Below are 20,299 nucleotides of genomic sequence, written 5' to 3' on the forward strand. Positions count from 1 at the left end.
AATGCAACTGCGCCAGGCTTGGCTCGTGGAACTTCCTCGTGGTTCATCCAGTCTTTGGAGCGATGAAAGCAACCGTAACTGATTTAATGAGACATTCACAGCTGTACTAGCATCGGAGTCCACTTTATGCGCACGATTGCTGATGGTGTGTGCAGAGGCCGAAGTCCTGGGGGAAATGCAACTGCGCCAGGTTTGGCCCGTGGAACTTCTTTGTGGTTCAACCAGTCTTTGGAGCGATGAAAGAAACCGTAACTGATTTAATGATGTTCACAGCTGTACTAGCATCTGAGTCCGCTTTATGCCCATGATTGCTGAGAGTGTGGGCAGAGGCCTAAGTCCTGGGGGAAATGCAACTGTGCCAGGTTTGGCTCGTGGAACTTCTTTGTGGTTCATCCAGTCTTTGGAGCGATGAAAGGAACCGTAACTGATTTAATGATATTCACAGCTGTACTAGCATCGGAGTCCGCTTTATGCCCATGATTGCTGAGGGTGTAGGCAGAGGCCGAAGTCCTGGGGGAAATGCATCTGCGCTAGGTTTGGCCCGTGGAACTTCTTTGTGGTTCATCCAGTCTTTGGAGCGATGAAAGCAACCGTAACTAATGTAATGAGATGTTCATATCTGTACGAGCATCAGAGTCCGCTTTATGCCCACGATTGCTGAGGGTGTGGGCAGATGCGGTAGTCCTGGGGAAAATGCAACTGCGCCACGTTTGGCTCGTGGAACTTCCTTGTGGTTCATACAGTCTTTGGAGCGATGAAAGCAACCGTAACTGATTTAATGATGGTCATATCTGTACTAGCATCGGAGTCCGCTTTATTCCCACGATTGCTGAGGGTTTGGGCAGATGCGGTAGTCCTGGGGAAAATGCAACTGCGCCAGGTTTGGCCCGTGGAACTTCTTCGTGGTTCATCCAGTCTTTGGAGCGATGAAAGCAACCGTAACTGATTTAATGAGACGTTCACAGCTGTACTAGCATCGGAGTCGACTTTATGCCCACGATTGCTGAGGGTGTGGGCAGAGGCCAAAGTCCTGGGAGAATTGCAACTGCGCCAGGTTTGGCCTGTGGAACGTCTTTGTGGTTCATCCAGTCTTTGGAGCGATGAAAGAAACCGTTACTGATTTAATGAGACATTCACAGCCATGCTAGCATCAGAGTCCGCTTTATGCCCACGATTGCTGAGGGTGTGTGCAGAGGCTGAGGTAATCGGCGGAGTGAAAGTCTGCCATGTTTGGGCACTGTAATTGCTTCATGTTTAATACTTTTTTTGGGTTTCATGGGCTCGCCTATGCTGTGGGTGCACAAAGATTTCCCATTGTGGTGTTTTAACTATTTGGCACAAATACACTGAATGACTTGGGTAGGGCACAGACGGCTTTCCTAGCGCGGTGTTCAGCTATCTGACACCTACACAGAATGAATTGTGTGGGGATACATGGATTTCCCATTGCTATGTAACTCACGGCACCTTGGGTCACACAAGGTGGAGGCATGTACCGAGCCTGCCCAGGGCCCGCTCATGTGCTTCCCACACAGAGTATTGCAGGTCCTACTTCGGTCATGGTTTCTCGGGCTTATTATGCCACCCCCTCCTCCTGCTTGGGGTCTGGGGATCTGCATTGGTTGGCATGTATTATCTCTCGTGCTACAAATTACCACAGTTATCCGAGATAGAGGATTGGAGCATTCACAGGAAGCATTAGTGATTTCATGAGACATTCACAGGGTCACTGTATACCTGTGGTGGTTACTTTTGCAACACCTCCTGCTTCAAACCAATCTTTGGTGTTAGTATGTGCTGCTGCATTGTGGAGATGTGTAGAAGTGCTGGTACCTGAGTCCCCTTTATGCCCACGTTTGCGGCTCCTGACAATTTTGTGACGGAGGTGGCACGGAATTGGAATGATGATCGTACGTCAATTTATCATGAATTCTCAACAGTATTGTGGGTGTCGCCCACTCTTTCAAAAAGGGTCGCTGGCTGACCCTGCCAACCCTTTGCAGTGTGTGCCTCCAGTTCCTCCTCATCCAGTATGCCTTTATAAATAGACATGAGGGTGGTGTAGCTATGAAGCGAGCGTGTGGCATGAGGGCAGTTGAACGCTGCCCAGGGAAACTTTAGCGTGTACTATGGCCGCAGGGTTGTGCGGGGGGTTGGACAGCAATGCCAGCATGTAACCCAGGAGAAGAGGCAGCGGTGTCACCCGCAGCCAGTGATTGTCCTTGTTTGCAGGTAGTGTGGTGCTTAGCTAAGATGTGCCAGCACATGTGCCTTGCTAATGAGGGTTTGTCCGAAGTAAATTGTTAGGGGGGTGACCACCAGACTCTTGCCCCCATTTTGGCTTAATAGTGGGACCTGGGAGCCTCAGATGCAGCCATGCATGCTACCCCTGCCATTCCCTATCCGTTTCTGTGGTGTTTCCATGACTTTCTGGTGTTTCACAAGTCATCAGCTATGCGGAGCATCGGTCCCATACAAAAATGCTTGAGTCGCCCATTGACTTCAATGGGGTTCGTTACTCGAAACGAGCTCTCGAGCTTTACGAAAAGTTCAATTCGAGCAACGAGCACCCGAGCATTTTCGTGCTCTCTCATCTCTATTAGCTACATCTATATATCAGGCCCATATTTATCTGATTCTATCATCCCCTAAACAACTTAGGGTGGTTTCACATCTGTGTTGGAACCTCCGGAAGAAAAAGCGCTGCTTTTCTTCCGGCTAAAAGCTGAACAGTTAAGCGAAAACCGAAGTCAATGCGATCCATTTGGCTCTGTTTGGTTACATTATAAGTTGGAGCCGTTTGGCCTGGGGATTTCCCTTTCTTGCTTCCCGAATGGAGCAGTAAAGTGGAACTCCTAAGCGCAGATGTGTAACTACTTTTAGTATCGTCAGCTAATGTAGTGTACCTCCCAATAGATAACATTTTAAAATACTCCTTTCCTTCTCAGTGAAGAACAAAATATCTGGTTGCAGACACTTCTAAGTATCATTCCATACTATCCATAGTCCATACTATTATATATATATATATATATATAATATATATATATGTATATGTATGTAGATGCTTTGACAATTGAACCTTGTGGATAATACTGTAGTGGGGACCAGAGCTTTGATTCTTCATAAAGAAGAAATGCGTGATGCTGTATACTGTAGACCAGTGGTTCTCAACATGAGGGCATTCTTACCCCCTGGGAAACATTTTAACTTCTCAAGGGGGCTGTGGAATTGAAAAGGGGCGGCAGAGGGGCGTTGGAACATAAAGGGGGCGTTCTGTGTTTGCTTTTGTGGATTTTTTTTTCGTCTAGTAACTACATTTTTCTAAAAATTTGTATGGATACCTCGGTTTTCATCTATAACACTGTGCAACATACTTTTTGTAAGAGATAAGCAGATAGGTGGCTCATAGTAACTTTAGTGTGCTGAATTCAAATATGATATCCATTTTTTCCTGCCACGTAAGGTGTTTCTATTATGGGCAATAATGTAATCCAATTGCCATTGTATTGTATTTTTGAAAATATGCCTATACAATTTAGACTTGCCATTAATCTTGCTTAATAAAAAAAAAAAAGTGACTGCCCATCTATTTCGCAATCACTGTTACACACTGCGTGATGACTGAACACTATAAAGGTTGGTTTTATGTACCATATAGGGTATGTTTCCTCGTGGCGTAAACACTGTGGATCATCCACCAGTGAGTTGTAATTAATAAACTGTTTGTACAGGTCATTAGTTAGTATAAATAAAAGAATCAAAATCATAAAACAAAAATACATGTTCGGTATCGCTGTGTCCGTAAAAGTCTGATCTAACAAAGTCATGCATTATTTACCCCCCACAGTAAACGTTGTCCAAAAAAAAAATTAATAACGCCAGAAATGCGCCTTTTTAGACATTCTGCCTCCAAGAAAAAATACAATAAGAAAGTGAACAAAAAGTCCTATGAATTGCAAAATGGTACTAATGCACACCACAGGATGTCCCACAAGAAATGAGCTCTTGCACAACTATGTGGATGGAAAAATAAAAAAGTTATTGCGCACTGAAGCTGGCAGCAGAAAATAATTTTAAAAAGATTGAATGTCATTGAAAAAAAATAAAACTAGTACAGCAAAAAAACAACATAAGTTTGGTATCGTAGTAATCATACCGACCCATAGAATAAATTTATCATGTCATTTTTGTTGCAGCTTGTGTGCCGTAGAAACAAGACGTACCTAAAGATGGCGGATTTCAGGGTTTTTTTTCATTTTAATTGCACTTAGAACTTTTTAAAAGTTTTTCAGTATATTATATGTTACCTTAAACAATACCATTGAAAAATACAACTCGTCCCACAAAAAACAAGCCCTCAACAGCTACGTTGATGGATAAGTAAAGAAGTTACGATTTTTTAAAACGAAAAAATGCTGTCACTAAGGGGTTAAATCACTTGAAAATGAGATGTACTAGCTATTATTCAGTTTTACTAGTGTAATCACATTTTTTTATTTTACAGAAACATCTCAATTAATTTCTGTTACGAAAATTTTTAAAAAATTTGTTGCACAGTAAAACGTACAATGTATAAAGAAAATGCACCTTAATCCTTAATGGTCAGAAGACGAATTAAAATGCAAGAACGATGAAATTCAACTAATGATAATAATGTTTGGCACAATCAATCTGTGTCATTAATGGCTGCCTTGGGCCTGATGAGCGGACGCCAATTTCACGATATCTGGTTTTATCTTCATCAACCGCATTCTCAAGTCCCCCTTACATATATTTGAAGTTTGTTTTCCAGTTTTGTAAGGAGCTGCTGAACCGCACTGAAGCCCCTCTCCACTAAGTACATAGATGGAAAAGCTAACACGAGCAACTTAACTTCCTGCTACAGGGTAGGATAGGAATTCTTCACTTTCACCCAAAAACATTCATAGCCACATTGTTGGAAAAGTGCTTGGGCTTCGCTATCGTGTTTCAAGTCTATCAACTGCTCTTGTAATCTAGGATGAAATTCTCCTGCATCTGCTGAAAATGGATTGAGTACCCACGTTAGTATTTAAAAGTTACATAGATCATGAATAGAGATGAGCGAGCGTACTCGGAAAAGCACTACTCGCTCGAGTAATTTGCTTTATCCGAGTATCGCTGTGATCGGGTCTGAAGATTCGGTTTTGTTTAGTCTAACCAATGACCTGTACAAACACAGCTCATTAATTACAACTTACTGGTGGATGATCCGCAGTGTTTACGCCACGTGGAATCATGCCCTATATGTTACATAAACCTACTTTTACAGTGTTCAGTCTGCACGCAGTGTGTAACAGTAATTGTGAAATCATTGCTCAATTTCTTTTGTTATTCTTTTTATTAAGCAAGGTTAATGGCAAGCCTACTGGAATAATTGAATAGGCATATTTTCAAAAAATACAATACAACGACAAATGGATTACATTATTCCCCATAATTGGAAAACCTTACATGGCAGAAAAAAACGGATATCATATTTGAATTCAGCGCACTAAAGTTACGATAAGCTGCCTATCTGCTTATCTGTTATAAAAAATTATGTTCTACAGTGTAATTAAAGATGGTATTATTGCTTGCTTCCCCCCCCAAATTATCTTCTGCTATAAAACCTATTAGAGATGAGCGAGCATGCTCGTTTAAGGTTGATGCTCGAGCGAGCATCGGTCTTCTTGAGTAACTGATTACTCGTCCGAACAAATGCGAGGGGGGGGGGGCGGGGGTTGAGGGAGAGATATCACCCCCACCTATGTACGCACAAAAACACGCTCGTGTGAAGCCACCCTTAATGCTAATCTGTTAAACACTATCCAACTTTCCCAAAAAAGTATTCGGGGTGCTGGACTGAAAAAGGTTGAGAACCACTGCTGGATTCACACACATTTTTGTGGCATTTTTTTTTTTAAATAGCTGATTTTTTTTTTAGTTTTAAATACTCCAGCCAGATCACAAGCGTACAGCAAAGTATTGAAAAGTTTATACATATAGCATCATCTTGTTTCTTGGCATTAAGGAGCCAGGGACAGTGCACAGAGAATGCGGCTGAGCCCTGGCAGCTGAAGGAAGGCGAGTATGATTTTTTTTTTCAACACCAATTTTCCTTGGTTTTCAGGGAAGGGCTTATATTTAAAGCCCTTCCCTGAAAAACAATTACAGGATGCCAGCAGCTAGATCCCCTACCACAGCTGCCATCTGTGACAGCTGTGGTAGGAAATTCTTTATTCCCCGCAGGGATGAAGAATTCCTTTGCTGCATCTGTCACAGATGTGGCAGGTGCAGCAGGGAATTCTTTTTCCTTGCAGGGATAGGTAAGTATTTCTTTTTTTTTTAACACTAAAATTCTTGTTTTTCAGGGAAGAGCTTATATTTAAAGCCCTTCCCTGAAAAACAATTACAGGATGCCAGCAGCTAGATCCCCTACCACAGCTGCCATCTGTGACAGCTGTGGTAGGAAATTCTTTATTCCCCACAGGGATGAACAATTCCTTTGCTGCATCTGTCACAGATGTGGCAGGTGCAGCAGGGAATTCTTTTTCCTTGCAGGGATAGGTAAGTATTTCTTTTTTTTTTTAACACTAAAATTCTTGTTTTTCAGGGAAGAGCTTATATTTAAAGCTCTTCCGTGAAAAACAATTACGGGGTGCCGGCAGATCATTGCCCTCAATGGAGCCGCCGGCTGCAGCAGCCGTGGCTCCATTGAAGGCAATGTACGGACCTTCATACACGCGTGTCTTTGCACGTACAGGGGTGCGCACCTATATACGCACAAAAACAAGCTCGTGTGAAGCCACCCTTAATGCTAATCTGTTAAACACTATCAAACTTTCCCAAAAAAGTATTCGTTATTTTAAATTGTACATTTAACTTTGCAAACAGGGTAAACTTTGACTGACTTTAACCCCTTAGTGACCAAGCCTGTTTGCGCCTTAATGACCAGGCCAAATTTTGCAAATCTGACACGTGTCAATTTAGCATGGAAAAACACCAGAAAGGTTTTGCATATCCAAGCGATTCTGACATTGTTTTTTCGCCACATGTTGTACTTCATTTAGGCGGAAAAAAAAGACCGATAGAATTTGTGTTTATTTATTAAAAGCGCCAAAATTGGGAAAACTTTGAAAAAATCGTCATTTTTTCACATTTCCAACTGCAATATCTCAAATATGTGCAAACATAATATAGAAATTTTTGCTAAGATATATATTTCCATCCGTTTACTTTATTTTGGGTGCACATTGGAAAAACTTTCGTTTTTTTTTAACCATTTAGGAGACGTACAAATTTAACATTACTTTTCAGCATTTTGAGGAACACTTTGTTTTCCTACACCAAGCCAAGATTGGAAAGGCTCATAGGAGTCAAAATGATAGATAGCCCCACAAATGATCCCATTTTAAAAACTACACCCCTTAGCGTATTCACTGAGGGGTGTCATGAGTGTTTTAACCCCACAGTTTTTTTTTTAGGAGTCAATGCAATTTAGAAGAGAAAAACTAAAATTTCATATTTTTGCAAATATGTCATTTTAAAGACAGGAATTTTTTCTATAGTACACATGAAAATGAGGATTTGCACCCCAGAATGGATAAGCCTCTTTGTCCCGTGCTCAGAAACATACCCATTGTGGCCCTACTATTGTCTGTATGCACAATGGGGCCCAAAATGAAAGGAGCAACCGGTGGCTTTCAGAACAGAAATTTTGCTTGAAGGAGATTTAGGCCCTATTGCACACTTGTAGAGCCATTGAGTGACCAAAACGATGGAGAACGCCCACAAGTGACCCCATTTTGAAAAGTAGACCCCTTTACAAATTCATCTAGGGGTACGATGACTTTTTTGACTTCACAGTTTTTAAATGAATCTAAGCCAAGCCGAAGGAAAGAAATTACAATTTTCATTTTTTTGGTAATTCTGTCATTTTAAAAGCAGTTTTTTTTTGTACAGCACATATATGAATGAAGACTTGCACCCCAAAATGGATAACACTGTTTGTCCTGTGCTCAGAAACATACCCATTGTGGCCCTAATCGTATGTCTGGATGCACAATGGGGCCCAAAATGAAAGGAGCAAATGGTGGCTTTCGAAACAGAAATTTTGCTTGAAGGAGAGGTAGGCCCTATTGCACACTTGTAGAGCCATTAAGTGACCAAAACGATGGAGAATCCCCACAAGTGACCCCATTTTGAAAAGTAGACCCCTTAACGAATTTATCCAGGGGTACGATGACTTTTTTGACTTCACAGTTTTTGAATGAATCAAAGCCAAGCCGAAGGAAAAAAATAACGGTTTTTATTTTTTTGGTAATTCTGTCATTTCCAAATCATTTTTTGTTTTGTACAACACATATATAAATGAAGACTTGCACCCCAAAATGGGTACCCCTGTTTCTCCTGTGCTCAGAAACACACCCATTGGTGTCCTAGTATTACGTCTGTATGCACAATGTGGCCCAAAATGAAAGGAGCAACCGGTGGCTTTCGGAACAGAAATTTTGCTTGAAGGAGATTTAGTCCCCATTGCCCACTTGTAGAGCCATTGAGTGACCAAAATGATGGAGAACCCCAACAAGTGACCCCATTTTGAAAAGTCGACCCCTTAACGAATTTATCTAGGGGTACGATGACTTCACCGTTTTTGAATGAAGGAAGGAAAAAATTAGGATTTTCATTTTTTTGACAATTGTGTCAACTTAAAAACAGTTTTTTTTGTCCAGTGTACATAGGAATGAAGACGTTCACCCCAAAATGGATACCCCCGTTTGTCCTGTGTTCAGAAACATACCCATTGTGGCCCTAATCTACTTAAAGGAAACATGGCTAGGCCTATAATGGAAGGAGCACCCATTGGATTTCAGGGTACAACTGAATAAATTCCAGGCCCCATTGCCCACTTGTAGAGCCATTGAGCGGCCAAAACAATAGAGAACCCCCACAAATGACCCCATTTTGAAAAGTAGACCCCTTAACGAATTCATCTAGGGGTGTACTGCATATTTTGACCCCACAGTATGTGAATGAATCTAAGCAAAGCAGAAGGAAAAAATTACGATTTTGTCAATTTAAAAACAGTTTTTTTTGTACAGTGTACATAGGAATGAAGACTTTCACCCCAAAATGGATACCCCTGTTTGTCCCGTGTTCAGAAACATATCCATTGTGGCCCTAATCTACTTACAGGACACATGGCTAGGCCCATAATGGAGGGAATGCCTGCTGGATTTCAGGGCAGAACTGAATAAATTCCAGGCCCCATTGCCCACTTATACGGAAAAAAATTGACTTCCTAAAAATAATCCCCCCAACTCTCCTCCCACCCCCCCACCCCCCGCCATCCCCATTTTTTGGCATTCCCTAAATATTAGATAAAGGTAATAATATAAACTGCGTTTTATGTCCGAAGACAGGGGTAATTACGGAGGCTGGTTGGGTTGGGCACATGGGGCAAGAAAACTGTGTATCCCCCCTCCTCTCATGCTTTTTGGGGGTATTTTGTAACCTCAGCGGCAGGTATGGGGTGTAAAAAGTGGCGCTCTGTGAGGCTTTGTAATCTTGCTGCGGTGCAGCGGTTTCGCACAGAAGTCGCTCAACAAGCTGCTCATGAAACTGCATGAAGGCGAGTGTTCCAGGGGCTTCTTGTAAAATACGTATTATAGGTAGCGATGTAAATAACCCCAGGCTCTTACGGCTGTATGCGGAATCTGCTTGCGGAGGCCCGCAGCGGATCCCATCTGTGAGCCCGGCTATGACCCTGCATACGGCCGCGTAATGTACTGCGCATAACTGTCTACTCACACAGGCGGTCATGCGCAGTACACCATTGTTTGTTTTTATTTCCCGCTCCGTCGCTTAGAGATGACCCGGGTACCCGGAGCGCGTACACAATGTGTTTGCATATGGGCTGCGGGTATATCCGCGGTCATAGAGCACAATGGGCTCTAGGTCGCGGATATCCGCGGTAAAATATAGCATGCCGTGTTCTGTTTCGGAGAGTGGATTACGTAATTCCGACCCACTAATTGGGGGCAATTGTGTAATCCAATGCATGCGATTGATCCGTGGATTACTGCTGATCAAGCACATGCAGAACCCGTAATTCCTCTCTGGTCATGTGTGACCGGCCTAATGTTATATCGCCACTTTATCACGTGACCGGGGACCGCTCAACGAGGCCATCGGTCACTGCGCCAGGCTCTCGGCGACCGTTGGTCGCTGGGAGCAAGGAGATTTAAAATTTCCTGGGCTCCCCGCCTCCTGCAAATGCGTCCAGCATTTTGCCGGCGGGCGCATGCGCAGCAGCTGGAAGGGTCCATGGAGGATAATCGCATCTGGATTCAAATGCGGAAGCCTCCGAGAAGATGTTTTATCTCCTCTCACCGATCGCATCGGTGAGGGGAGATGAAACTTCCACTTTTTAAAGAACTTTTACGTGATCGCCATTATGCATTGGATAACGGCGATCACGTGACCAGTAACTGCATACCGCGGCTCCCCGTGACATCTCCAGGCTCTTGGCTACCTTTGGTAGCCAGCAGCAGGGAGATTTTAAATTTCTTGGGCAATATTTCACTTTTGCGCATGCAACCGCCATCATGCTGACGGGCGCATGCGCAGAAGCTGGGGTAAGGTCCGCGGATGAACATCCCATCAGGGAACAAATCCAGGGACCTTGGGTACGTAATTTCATCCCCCCTTACGGATATGATCCGTAAGGGGAGATGAAACTTTAACTTTATAAACTTTTAACTTTTTTTTTTTTTTTACTTTTTAACTTTATATGATCACCGTTATCCATCAGCGGTCCCCAGTCATATCTTCCTGCACTCGGCTATCTGTGACAGCCGGGTGCAGGGAGATTTTGAATTTGCCGGGCTCGCCGGCCTTCTGCGCATGCGCGCCACATCGGCACATCGCAAAAGCCAGCGGGGGGTCCGGAAACCGGCCGGAGGACATGGAGAAAGCGGGGTGAGTATTTTCACCTTCCCTCATGGATCCGATCAATGAGGGGAGGTGAAACTTTACTTTTTTAAAACTTTTTTGCAGTTTTCCGCGATCGCTGACATCTCCTGCCTCCCGGCTACCTACAGGAGCCGGGAGCCAGGAGATTTTAAATTTCCCGCGCCGCCGGGCCTTCTGCACATGCGGCTGACGGCATGTGCAGAAGGACGGCTATGGGGCCCGGAGCATCGGGAGAGCGGGGAACAGCGTGCCGGACCCGGGTGAGTAATTTCAGCTGCCCCGGTGGATCCGATCCATCAGGGCAGCTGAATCTTTAACTTTTTTTGTACTTTTATTTACTTTTTTGCGATCGGCTATCCATTGGATAGCGCCGATCGCAATGCCGGGGAAGGGGGGGGTATGTACAGCCCGGGATGACAGCTCCATGCTGTCAGCTACCTGCGGACACCGACAGCATGGAGCTGTCACGTCCAGAGCCTGAGGGGCTCTATTCTCTGCAGGACACATGTTTTTACGTCCTCAGAGAATAAAGCCCACTTCGGGAGGATGTAAAAACACTATGGGCTGGTCTTTAAGGGGTTAAACTAGTAAGGCTTGGGGGGCGCTGGCCACCATTCCAATACCTAAAGGGAGTGCTGGGCTGAAAAAGGTTAAGAACCACTGCTAGATTCACACACATTTTTGTGGCTTTTTTTTTTTTTTTTTAAATAGCTGATTTTCTTTTTTAGTTTTAAACACTCCGGCCAGATCATAAGTGTACAGCAAAGTATTGAAAAGTTTATACATCACCATCTTGTTTCTTCGCTTTTTTGTTGCACTTTTGGGGATCAGGGGTATTTTTCTTCAAATGGCAGCATGCTCTAAGTATGGTATGTTTTTCTGGTATTTTTTCTAATACACTTCTTTATAGGACTTCAAGTGCACCACTAAAAATGTATGTAAAATAAAAAAATGAAAAAAGAGTGTTTCTATGGCATTTAGGTCAATGGTGTTCTCTTGCAATCACAGTAGGGTGTACATTTCACAGTCTTTCTGCTCTTTTTGTTTAGACTTTCCTACATTAAAACACCAGGAAAAATGCATTAAAAATAACTCCAGCCAAAAAACGGCTGTAATGATTTTTTTCAAGTATTTTTTAGGGTCAAAAATTGACACCGAAAACGTGTGCATGACGAAGCATAACGGTGCTCTCAATTCTTCTTGCATTGAATGGGTCAGTAGTACTCTTTCATATATGGATGAACACTTTAATATACAGTGTGCTTTCCAGTGGTGGATTAATGCTACCAAGGCCTGAGGGCTGTATGAAAATCATGGCCCCGCCACTGACGATTGTAAAGTTCTAAAATAACCTGACATTTATTAAATAGAGATGATACCAGAACAGCTTAATGTATAGCTACAATACCAGAAACAAGTTTACTGCGTAGATACGATATCAGAACTGGGCTTAGGATATAGATATAATTACAGAACTGAGCCTTCTACTTATATACAGTAACACAAATATGCTTACTTCAGCCTCTGTAAGAATCAGGATATGTTTACTTGGGGATTTTTGATCAAGACAGTGTTTGCATGACTAAAGATTGCTGTGTAGTCCTTCAACCTTGCTCTCTCATTGAGATCAATGGGGTCACAGTGCAACTTGACAGTTATCTTGACCCACAAGTTGTGAAACAAATCCAACCCTGGTGGATTTTTTGTGGCCCGTGGGTTGTGGCAACTTATGAGTTGCATTGTGACCCTATTGATCTCAATGAGAGTGCGAGGTCGCTGGACTGCACAGCAATTTTTGGTCACATGATCCCTGTTGTGGCCAAGAGCCACTGTGTAGCTCTAACCTAATTTAACGCTACCAATGTTAAAACAAAAAAAAACATCCATCAAGCGCAGCATACAGATGACATACAGTTGTGTCCCTTTTTGTAATATAAAGATTAAAAATCATGGTGCAAACTTCACAACATATACAGATTTAGTCAATATGCTCCAAACACCTGAATACATTATCATGCACGTGTACACTTTTATTTACTCAAACACAGTGATACACTTTACATGCACACAGATGGAACAGTACCACATATTAGGCTGGGTTTACACTGCATTTCAGTGTGCGACCAGCATTTCCATCCTAGGGTTTCACTGAAATCACCAAAAGTGGCCTTCAGACAGAACCCTGGAGGAAACCAGAGGCTCTCATTAGTCAAATGGAGACCATGTTTGCCTCCGTTTTAGCTGCATTCCACTGCTTTCTGTCATTTTTACCTGACATAATAGAGTAGTCGACTACTTTACTCTTTTCAGTAAAAATGCCAAAATAAAATCGAATCCACCACCAACGTGGGTCATGTTTGACTAACAAAAACCTTTGGTTTCATCCAGTGGTTTATGGCGTGATATGACCTAATCTGATAGGGCTTCCCCCAGGTGATGATGTATTTCTGAGTGCTGACACCTGTCTGCTGAACATTTTATAGAACAGCAGCTGTGTAATTGGTGGGGAGAAGAGAGGCTATGTAAGTTGCTGCTTCGTTGACGGTGGTAAGGTAAGATCATCTAGGCTGGTCACGATGCTGTCATAAAGGAAGGGCCTGTGCGTAGGAAGAAGGACTACAAAGGGGAAAGCTTTAGGAAAGGCAGGGGCCTGATTCTGAGAGCTCAGCTATCTGTAGGATAGTGGGACGGGTGACAATAGCAGATTATAATAGGTTCTGTTTGGGTGGCTGTGTGCCCCATGGAGCTCATGGCCCAGGACGGCTGCCCCAGTCTCCCCTATTATAATCCGCCACTGGTGCTTCTGTTTGTAATAGAAAGGTCTGAAGCCCTTGGACCAATTTGAGTCAAAAAACTGCTATACATGTCTTGTAACTTATTTATTATGTGTTTTAGACAATTATGTGGCTTGTGCGATAAGGAGCGTGTCACAGTGGAACTGAAGGAAGGCTTGCAGAGAAAGGGCCATAGTTTAAATGTAACACCATGTGCCAAAATTGTCCCCATATAAAGTTAGACAAAGTGTCTAAAGATGTGCAAGACTTATCATCCAGCATGAGCCACTGTGGTAAACTGGCACATTTTGAGACAGCTTAGTCTGAGTTTACACAGTCTTAACTATTAGATGATATTATAAATCTGCTCCAGTGTATATTGCTCATGATGTTTTTACTATCAAGCAGATTATACATTAATATTAATAGCCTGGCTTTTTGCGCTGCTTTGTTTTTAATTGTCTATGCGGGTGTTCCCTTCTTTTTGAGCTTTATATAAATGACATATACTGGGGACCATACTAGGGAGACGTGCAGGTAGCATTCAATGGCTGTTGCCCTTGTCTCTTAATTGTATCCATCATACCGTGACTTTAAACTGGTGGAGCAATGTAAGCACTTTTTTGTGAGTGCTGGAACTTCTCTTCAGTTGGATCTTTATTTTTATGTGAGATGTCTTTCATCCTCCTCTAATGGTCAGCACTCTCCTGGTGTTGTCTTGCATGTAAGGCTACTCTGAAAAACTGAAATGGCCAACATCAACTAATATGTGTTTACCAGATGGACCTTTATTCAGCGTTGATTAGTCAGCATTAGAGATGAGCGAACCTACTCATTTCGAGTAATTACTCGATCGAGCGCCGCGATTTTCCAGTACTTCCGTACTCGGGTGAAAAGATTCGGGGGGCGGCGGGGGGAGGGGTGGTGAAGCGAGGGGTAGCAGGGGGGAACAGGGGGGAGCCCTCTCTCTCTCCCTCTCCCCCCCCCCACTCCCCACTGCAACCCCCACTCACCCACGGCGCCCCACGAATCTTTTCACCCGAGTACGGAAGTACTCGAAAATCGCGGCGCTCGGGCGAAAAAGGGGCGTGGACGAGTACGCTCGCTCATCTCTAGTCAGCATCCAACTTCTGTCTGCTACCTTTAGATTGGACTCAGAGTAGAGCAAGTGCAGTGTTGCTCTGTCCCCTCTGTCCTTGCAGAGTCGAAAATATAGACTGCATAAGGGAAACTATATCAGAGGGGAAGGAGGAACCAAAATGACAGACAATCTATAAAGTACACATCAGGGAAGAAGGCATCAAGGTGGCAGACAACCTATAAAGGACTCATCAACTAAAGCAGCTATACCAAAGACCTACAGAATAGCATCTGCATTTACTTTAATAATAGTCTATGCTGCACTATAAAGGCAAAAACTATTTTTTTAAGGTAGGCTTCACATGGGCATATGCATATTTGCGCTATGAACGAGTCTTTTTTGCATACATATTTGCGTATTTTACTGCACTTTTTGTGTTCGAAGGCCATGGTTTTTGCACACGGGGGACAACCACGCCCCATTTAAATGGCTATTTAGCCTAATGAGCTCCAGGTGTGTTTTTTTCCTCGTGGAATTGAGCATCATGTTGCGCCTGCCATTGCTCATTTGTGCACCCCCATAGGCTTCTATGGGGACCTTTGGTGCACAAATGTGCACAAAAGTAGAGCATGCTGTATTTTATTCCACACGTGCGAAAAAAGGTGATGGGAGCGAACCCATTGAAATCAATGGGTTCTATTCTCTACATATTGCGCACGTATTTTGTTGATACAAGTGGATCTTGCCAAACTATTAAATAATTTGAGGTTAAATATAAATGAACCTCAATATTTAGCTTAAATGAGCAATGCCTCACTCTGGTAATATAAACTTTATACAGGGTGGAGCGCGGTAATTTGCTAATTTGGGAGTGAAATTAAAAAATAATGAACTTGTAAAAACTTTATTTTATATTTTATTTACATTGAACAGTAGTGGAATTTACAAATTATTTGGTTTTAAATATTGTATCTGGCAAATGTTGACCTTCGCTATCCACACACTGCTGCATACGTTTTCTGAAGTTCTCATGCACTCTTTCAAGCATGTCGACTGGTATTCTGGCAATCTCAGCGTCAATATTGTTCCTTAGGTCTTCCAGGGTGTTGCTTTTTTGAGTTGCAGGTTGTGGCAGCGCTGTTGGTCGAAGAGAGGGGAGAGTGGGCGTTGCTTATAGTGGCTGACGGGAAGTTTGTCTGCAGCTGCTTTTCAGTTGCCATCATGCAGTGGACACGTGAGGAGCGTTCATTTTGTGTTGAAGCGTATTTTTCAAATAACCACTCGATCATTGCAATGCAACGTGCTTTTCGTTTGCGATTCGCTGTTCCCCCACGCGGACGTGTTCCTGGACGGCAATCAGTTGTAAATTGGGTAAATACATTCAGAACAGCAGGGAATGTGTCATCTGTACGAAGAGGACCTGCGAGAAGTGTTACAACACCACAAAACATCAAACGAGTTAGAGCAGCAGTATTGCAATCTCCGAAACGCTCTGCTCGGAAGCAAGCACTTGCTCTTGGCATTTCAAGACGTTGTCTCCACCGGATTCTTCATAGTGAACTGAATTTTCACCCGTATAAAATGTGCGTGGTCCAACAATTGTCAGCATGGGATTATGTTACACGACGAACATCTTGTGAAGACATGCTTGCAACCATACCTCGTGACGCAATTGTGTTCTTTTCTGCTGAGGCACATTTTCACCTCAGTGGGTGTGTAAACAAACCAAACATGCGGTACTGGAGCGACCCCAGAGAAGTTCACCAGAGACCTCTGCATTCGGACCGCGTCACTGTGTGGTGCGCCTTATCACCAGTAGGCATCATTGGCCCTTACTTTTTTCCGGCAACTGTGAATTCCGAACGTTACTTAACTATGCTGCAGGATTTTTTCCAGCCAGCACTCGAGGCAATGCAATTAGAGGATACATGGTTTCAACAAGATGGTGCCACTGCACACACAGCGAGAGTTACCATGAATTTTTTGAGGCAAACGTTTCCTGAACGGCTTATCTCTCTGAGGGGTGATCTTAACTGGCCGGCACGCTCACCAGACTTAGCCCCATGCGATTTTTTTCCTTTGAGGTTACCTGAAGTCTAAGGTGTATTGCAACCGTCCCAACACCCTGGAAGACTTAAGGAACAATATTGATGCTGAGATTGCCAGAATACCAGTGGACATGCTTGAAAGAGTGCATGAGAACTTCAGAAAACGTATGCAGCAGTGTGTGGATAGCGAAGGTCAACATTTGCCAGATACAATATTTAAAACCAAATAATTTGTAAATTCCACTACTGTTCAATGTAAATAAAATATAAAATAAAGTTTTTACAAGTTCATTATTTTTTTATTTCACTCCCAAATTAGCAAATTACCGCGCTCCACCCTGTACAATGCAAATGTATTACTATCTGTCTGTTTTCATAATAAAAGTGTAATATTTTCTTTATCTTCCCAGACAGGCAGTTCGTGGTCAGACCCCACAAAGTATGTTGTTACATAACCTTTCATATTGTAAAGACCATTATAATGAGTGGGGTGAAACTGCACAATGTCCAGTACCACAATTTTCTGGAAACAAACCAGTGGTAAGAATGATATTTGTATCAACACGCAGAATATAATGGAATCTGTGATGCAGATCATAACGAAAATGTGCAGAAAGAGTACAGCTGCTAGTGCTGGTCCAAAAGGTTATAATTACCATATAACTACGTCTAATAGTTGAGGGATTGTTGCTCTTTCATGCCTTAAATGTTCACTGACTTTTCAGACCACGTTGCTTATGTGTAACTGAGCCATATTCAAATAATAGTCATATCACATGGATAACATTATTAGAATTAATGGTGTGATAAGGGGACAAAAATGATCACATCTGAGTTACCCAGAAAGCAAACAAGTTCAACTTCAATATTGGTTATACTCTGAGCGAGGTGATGTGTATTTACAAACCAGTAAAGACAATATCATTTAAACCAACTTCAACACCAAGTATAGGCTCTTACCCACTTGCGTTTTTTTGCTGCAAATGGGTAAGAGCCCTAAAGGAGAAAAAATATTTTTTTTCTCTGGAGAAGTGTTAGAGTCTACATGCCCCCCTTACCGCCAACAATACATGATCTGTGAGTACACATCCCAGAATATTACTATTTTTGTTTAGCAATGCTGGTATGTATGAATCCAGGCTAAAAGGATTGTGTTATCACATTAACAGATACTATGTTGCTATCCTATGCCATCAGTTAATGGTTGGTGGGTGCATGGTCCACTTTCAGCTAAGCTTGAATTATTTGATAGCTGGTCTCATATTATTTTCAAGTACCCTCTAATACAATGAAGAATTCTTGCAGTTCCCATGATGGTCCTTGGTCCCCTTCTCTTCTCTATCTACACAGCCCCAACTGGACAAACCATCTGCAAATTCTGCCTCTAATACCATCTCTACGCTGACGACACCCAACTATACACCTCTTCCCGTGAGATCTCTGAACCATTCCTCTAAAATATCACGGACTGTCTGTCCACTGTCTCTAATTCTATGTCCTCCCTTTTTCTCAAACTTAACCTCTCTAAAACTGACCTTCTCATCTTTCCACCTTCCAAACGACCTCTTCTGAACATCTCCATTCCAGTGTCTGGCACCATCATAACCCCCAGACAGCATACCCGCTGCCTTGGGGGTCACACTGGACTCTGACCTCTCCTTTACCCTCCACATACAATCTCTGGCCCAAACATGCCACATGTGCCTCAGAAATATTGCTAAAATCTGGCCGTTCCTCACCACGGACACGCTGAAAAAACTAGTCGTCGCCCTCATCCACTCCGGACTTGACTGCTGCAACTCACTATTCATTGGCCTTCCCCGCAGCAGACTCACTCCACTTCAATTCATACTAAATGCAGAAGCTAGACTCATTTTTCTATCCAGCCGTTACTCAGATGCTTCTGCACTATGCCAGTCACTGCATTGGCTGCCCATCCACTACAGAAGTAAATTTAAACTCCTCACCCACAAAGCTCTCCATGTTGCCGCGGCACCATACATCGCCTCCCTCTTGACCGTACACCACCCAGCCCGCACAATCCGATCCGCTAACACACTCAGACTAAATACCCCTCTAATACGAACCTCACATGCTCAAGTACAGGACTTCACCAGAGCAGCACCCATCCTCTGGAACGCTCTACCTTAAGGCATCTGGACAATTCTCAATACACGAAATTTCTGATGCGCCTTAAAAACTCACATCTTCAGGGAGGGATACCAAATCCCCTGACCTAGTCCCCCTGCCCCTCCCTATAACTCACCACACCTTCCACCCTGCCTATCGCATACGACCTCTACTGCTGCATCTCCTTACTGCCCCCACCACATTTACTTTCTAATAACTGATTTCCACATGTAATTCTTGTACTGCCTGTGTTTCCCCATGCCCCCCCCCCACCTTGTATCTCCTGTACCACCCCAACCCGGTTTGTTTAAAACTGATTGTATATCACATGTAATTGTTGTATTGTCTGTGTTTTCTCCCATGCTTGAAAGTGCTGCGGAATAAGTTGGCGCTATACAAATAAAGATTATTATTATGATGGTGAGCTGAAGCAAAGCAGCCCTACACCATAATATTTTTACCACCATGCTTTACAATTGGCATTGGGTTCGTATGGCGAATTGATGCCTTGGTTTTGCCAAACATCTTTTTGTACTGTTGCCAGAAAACTATCTTGACTCATCTCTCCAAGGTAGACTCTTCCAATTCCTGGTGTTTGTTGTGGTGTTCATGAGTAAACTTTATTTTTGTTCAGATGTTCTTTCTTGACAGGGAATGTAGCTCTAATGGCAGACTCCATTTGTCATTACTAGTGGTGAGAACTATCTGTAACTCCCGTAATGAAATTGTGAGGTTCTCAAAGAAATTCTTTCACAATCTTTTGTTGTGCTGTATTGCTGAACAACATGGCATAGACAAATTGGCATCTGTTCAAATGTTCTCGAATTGTAGATTCCCAGACAGTGGAATGATTGATGGGCTACTGATGAGTGCTGACTGGCAGTGTAGCAAGTCAATCAGCACTAATTTAACCCCTGCGGTGATGGCGGGGTATGTGTGTGTGAATGTGTATGGTGTGGGTGTGTATGGTGTGAGCCCTTGAGTCTAGCCTGCTTCATATACAGCAGCTGTGATTGGAGATAACTCCAACTCGAATAGTATCTGTCAGCCACATGATGCTTGAGAAAGGCGTATATTATGCCAAAACGCGTCGCAAAGATACTCTGCAAGTATATTGTTATTATATGAGGTTGTGACCTCTTTCATTGTATTAATAAACCTCTTGATTTTTATCTGAGGTTGACTTCTGAGATACCTTAAACTAGGTCCTTTATAGGATAAGTAGCGCAGGACTACAGTTTTTTCTCCATACTTCTCTTTTGCATTATCCGACCTCTTATGAGGAACAG

At 43.0% G+C, this 20,299-nt stretch overlaps 1 protein-coding gene across 1 annotated transcript in view; it reads left to right on the forward strand.

The window, feature by feature from the left end:
- NOX3 (NADPH oxidase 3) overlaps positions 1 to 20,299 on the forward strand; it is a 170,506-nt gene that overhangs the window by 107,965 nt on the left and 42,242 nt on the right. Inside the window, exon 11 of the mRNA XM_066594876.1 lies at positions 17,291 to 17,420. Within this exon, the coding sequence (XP_066450973.1) occupies positions 17,291 to 17,420 (130 nt within the window). The remainder of the gene's footprint in view (positions 1 to 17,290; positions 17,421 to 20,299) is intronic.

The sequence above is a fragment of the Eleutherodactylus coqui genome, chromosome 3 (assembly GCF_035609145.1).
Source record: "Eleutherodactylus coqui strain aEleCoq1 chromosome 3, aEleCoq1.hap1, whole genome shotgun sequence".
Classification (NCBI taxonomy): Eukaryota; Metazoa; Chordata; class Amphibia; order Anura; family Eleutherodactylidae; genus Eleutherodactylus; species Eleutherodactylus coqui.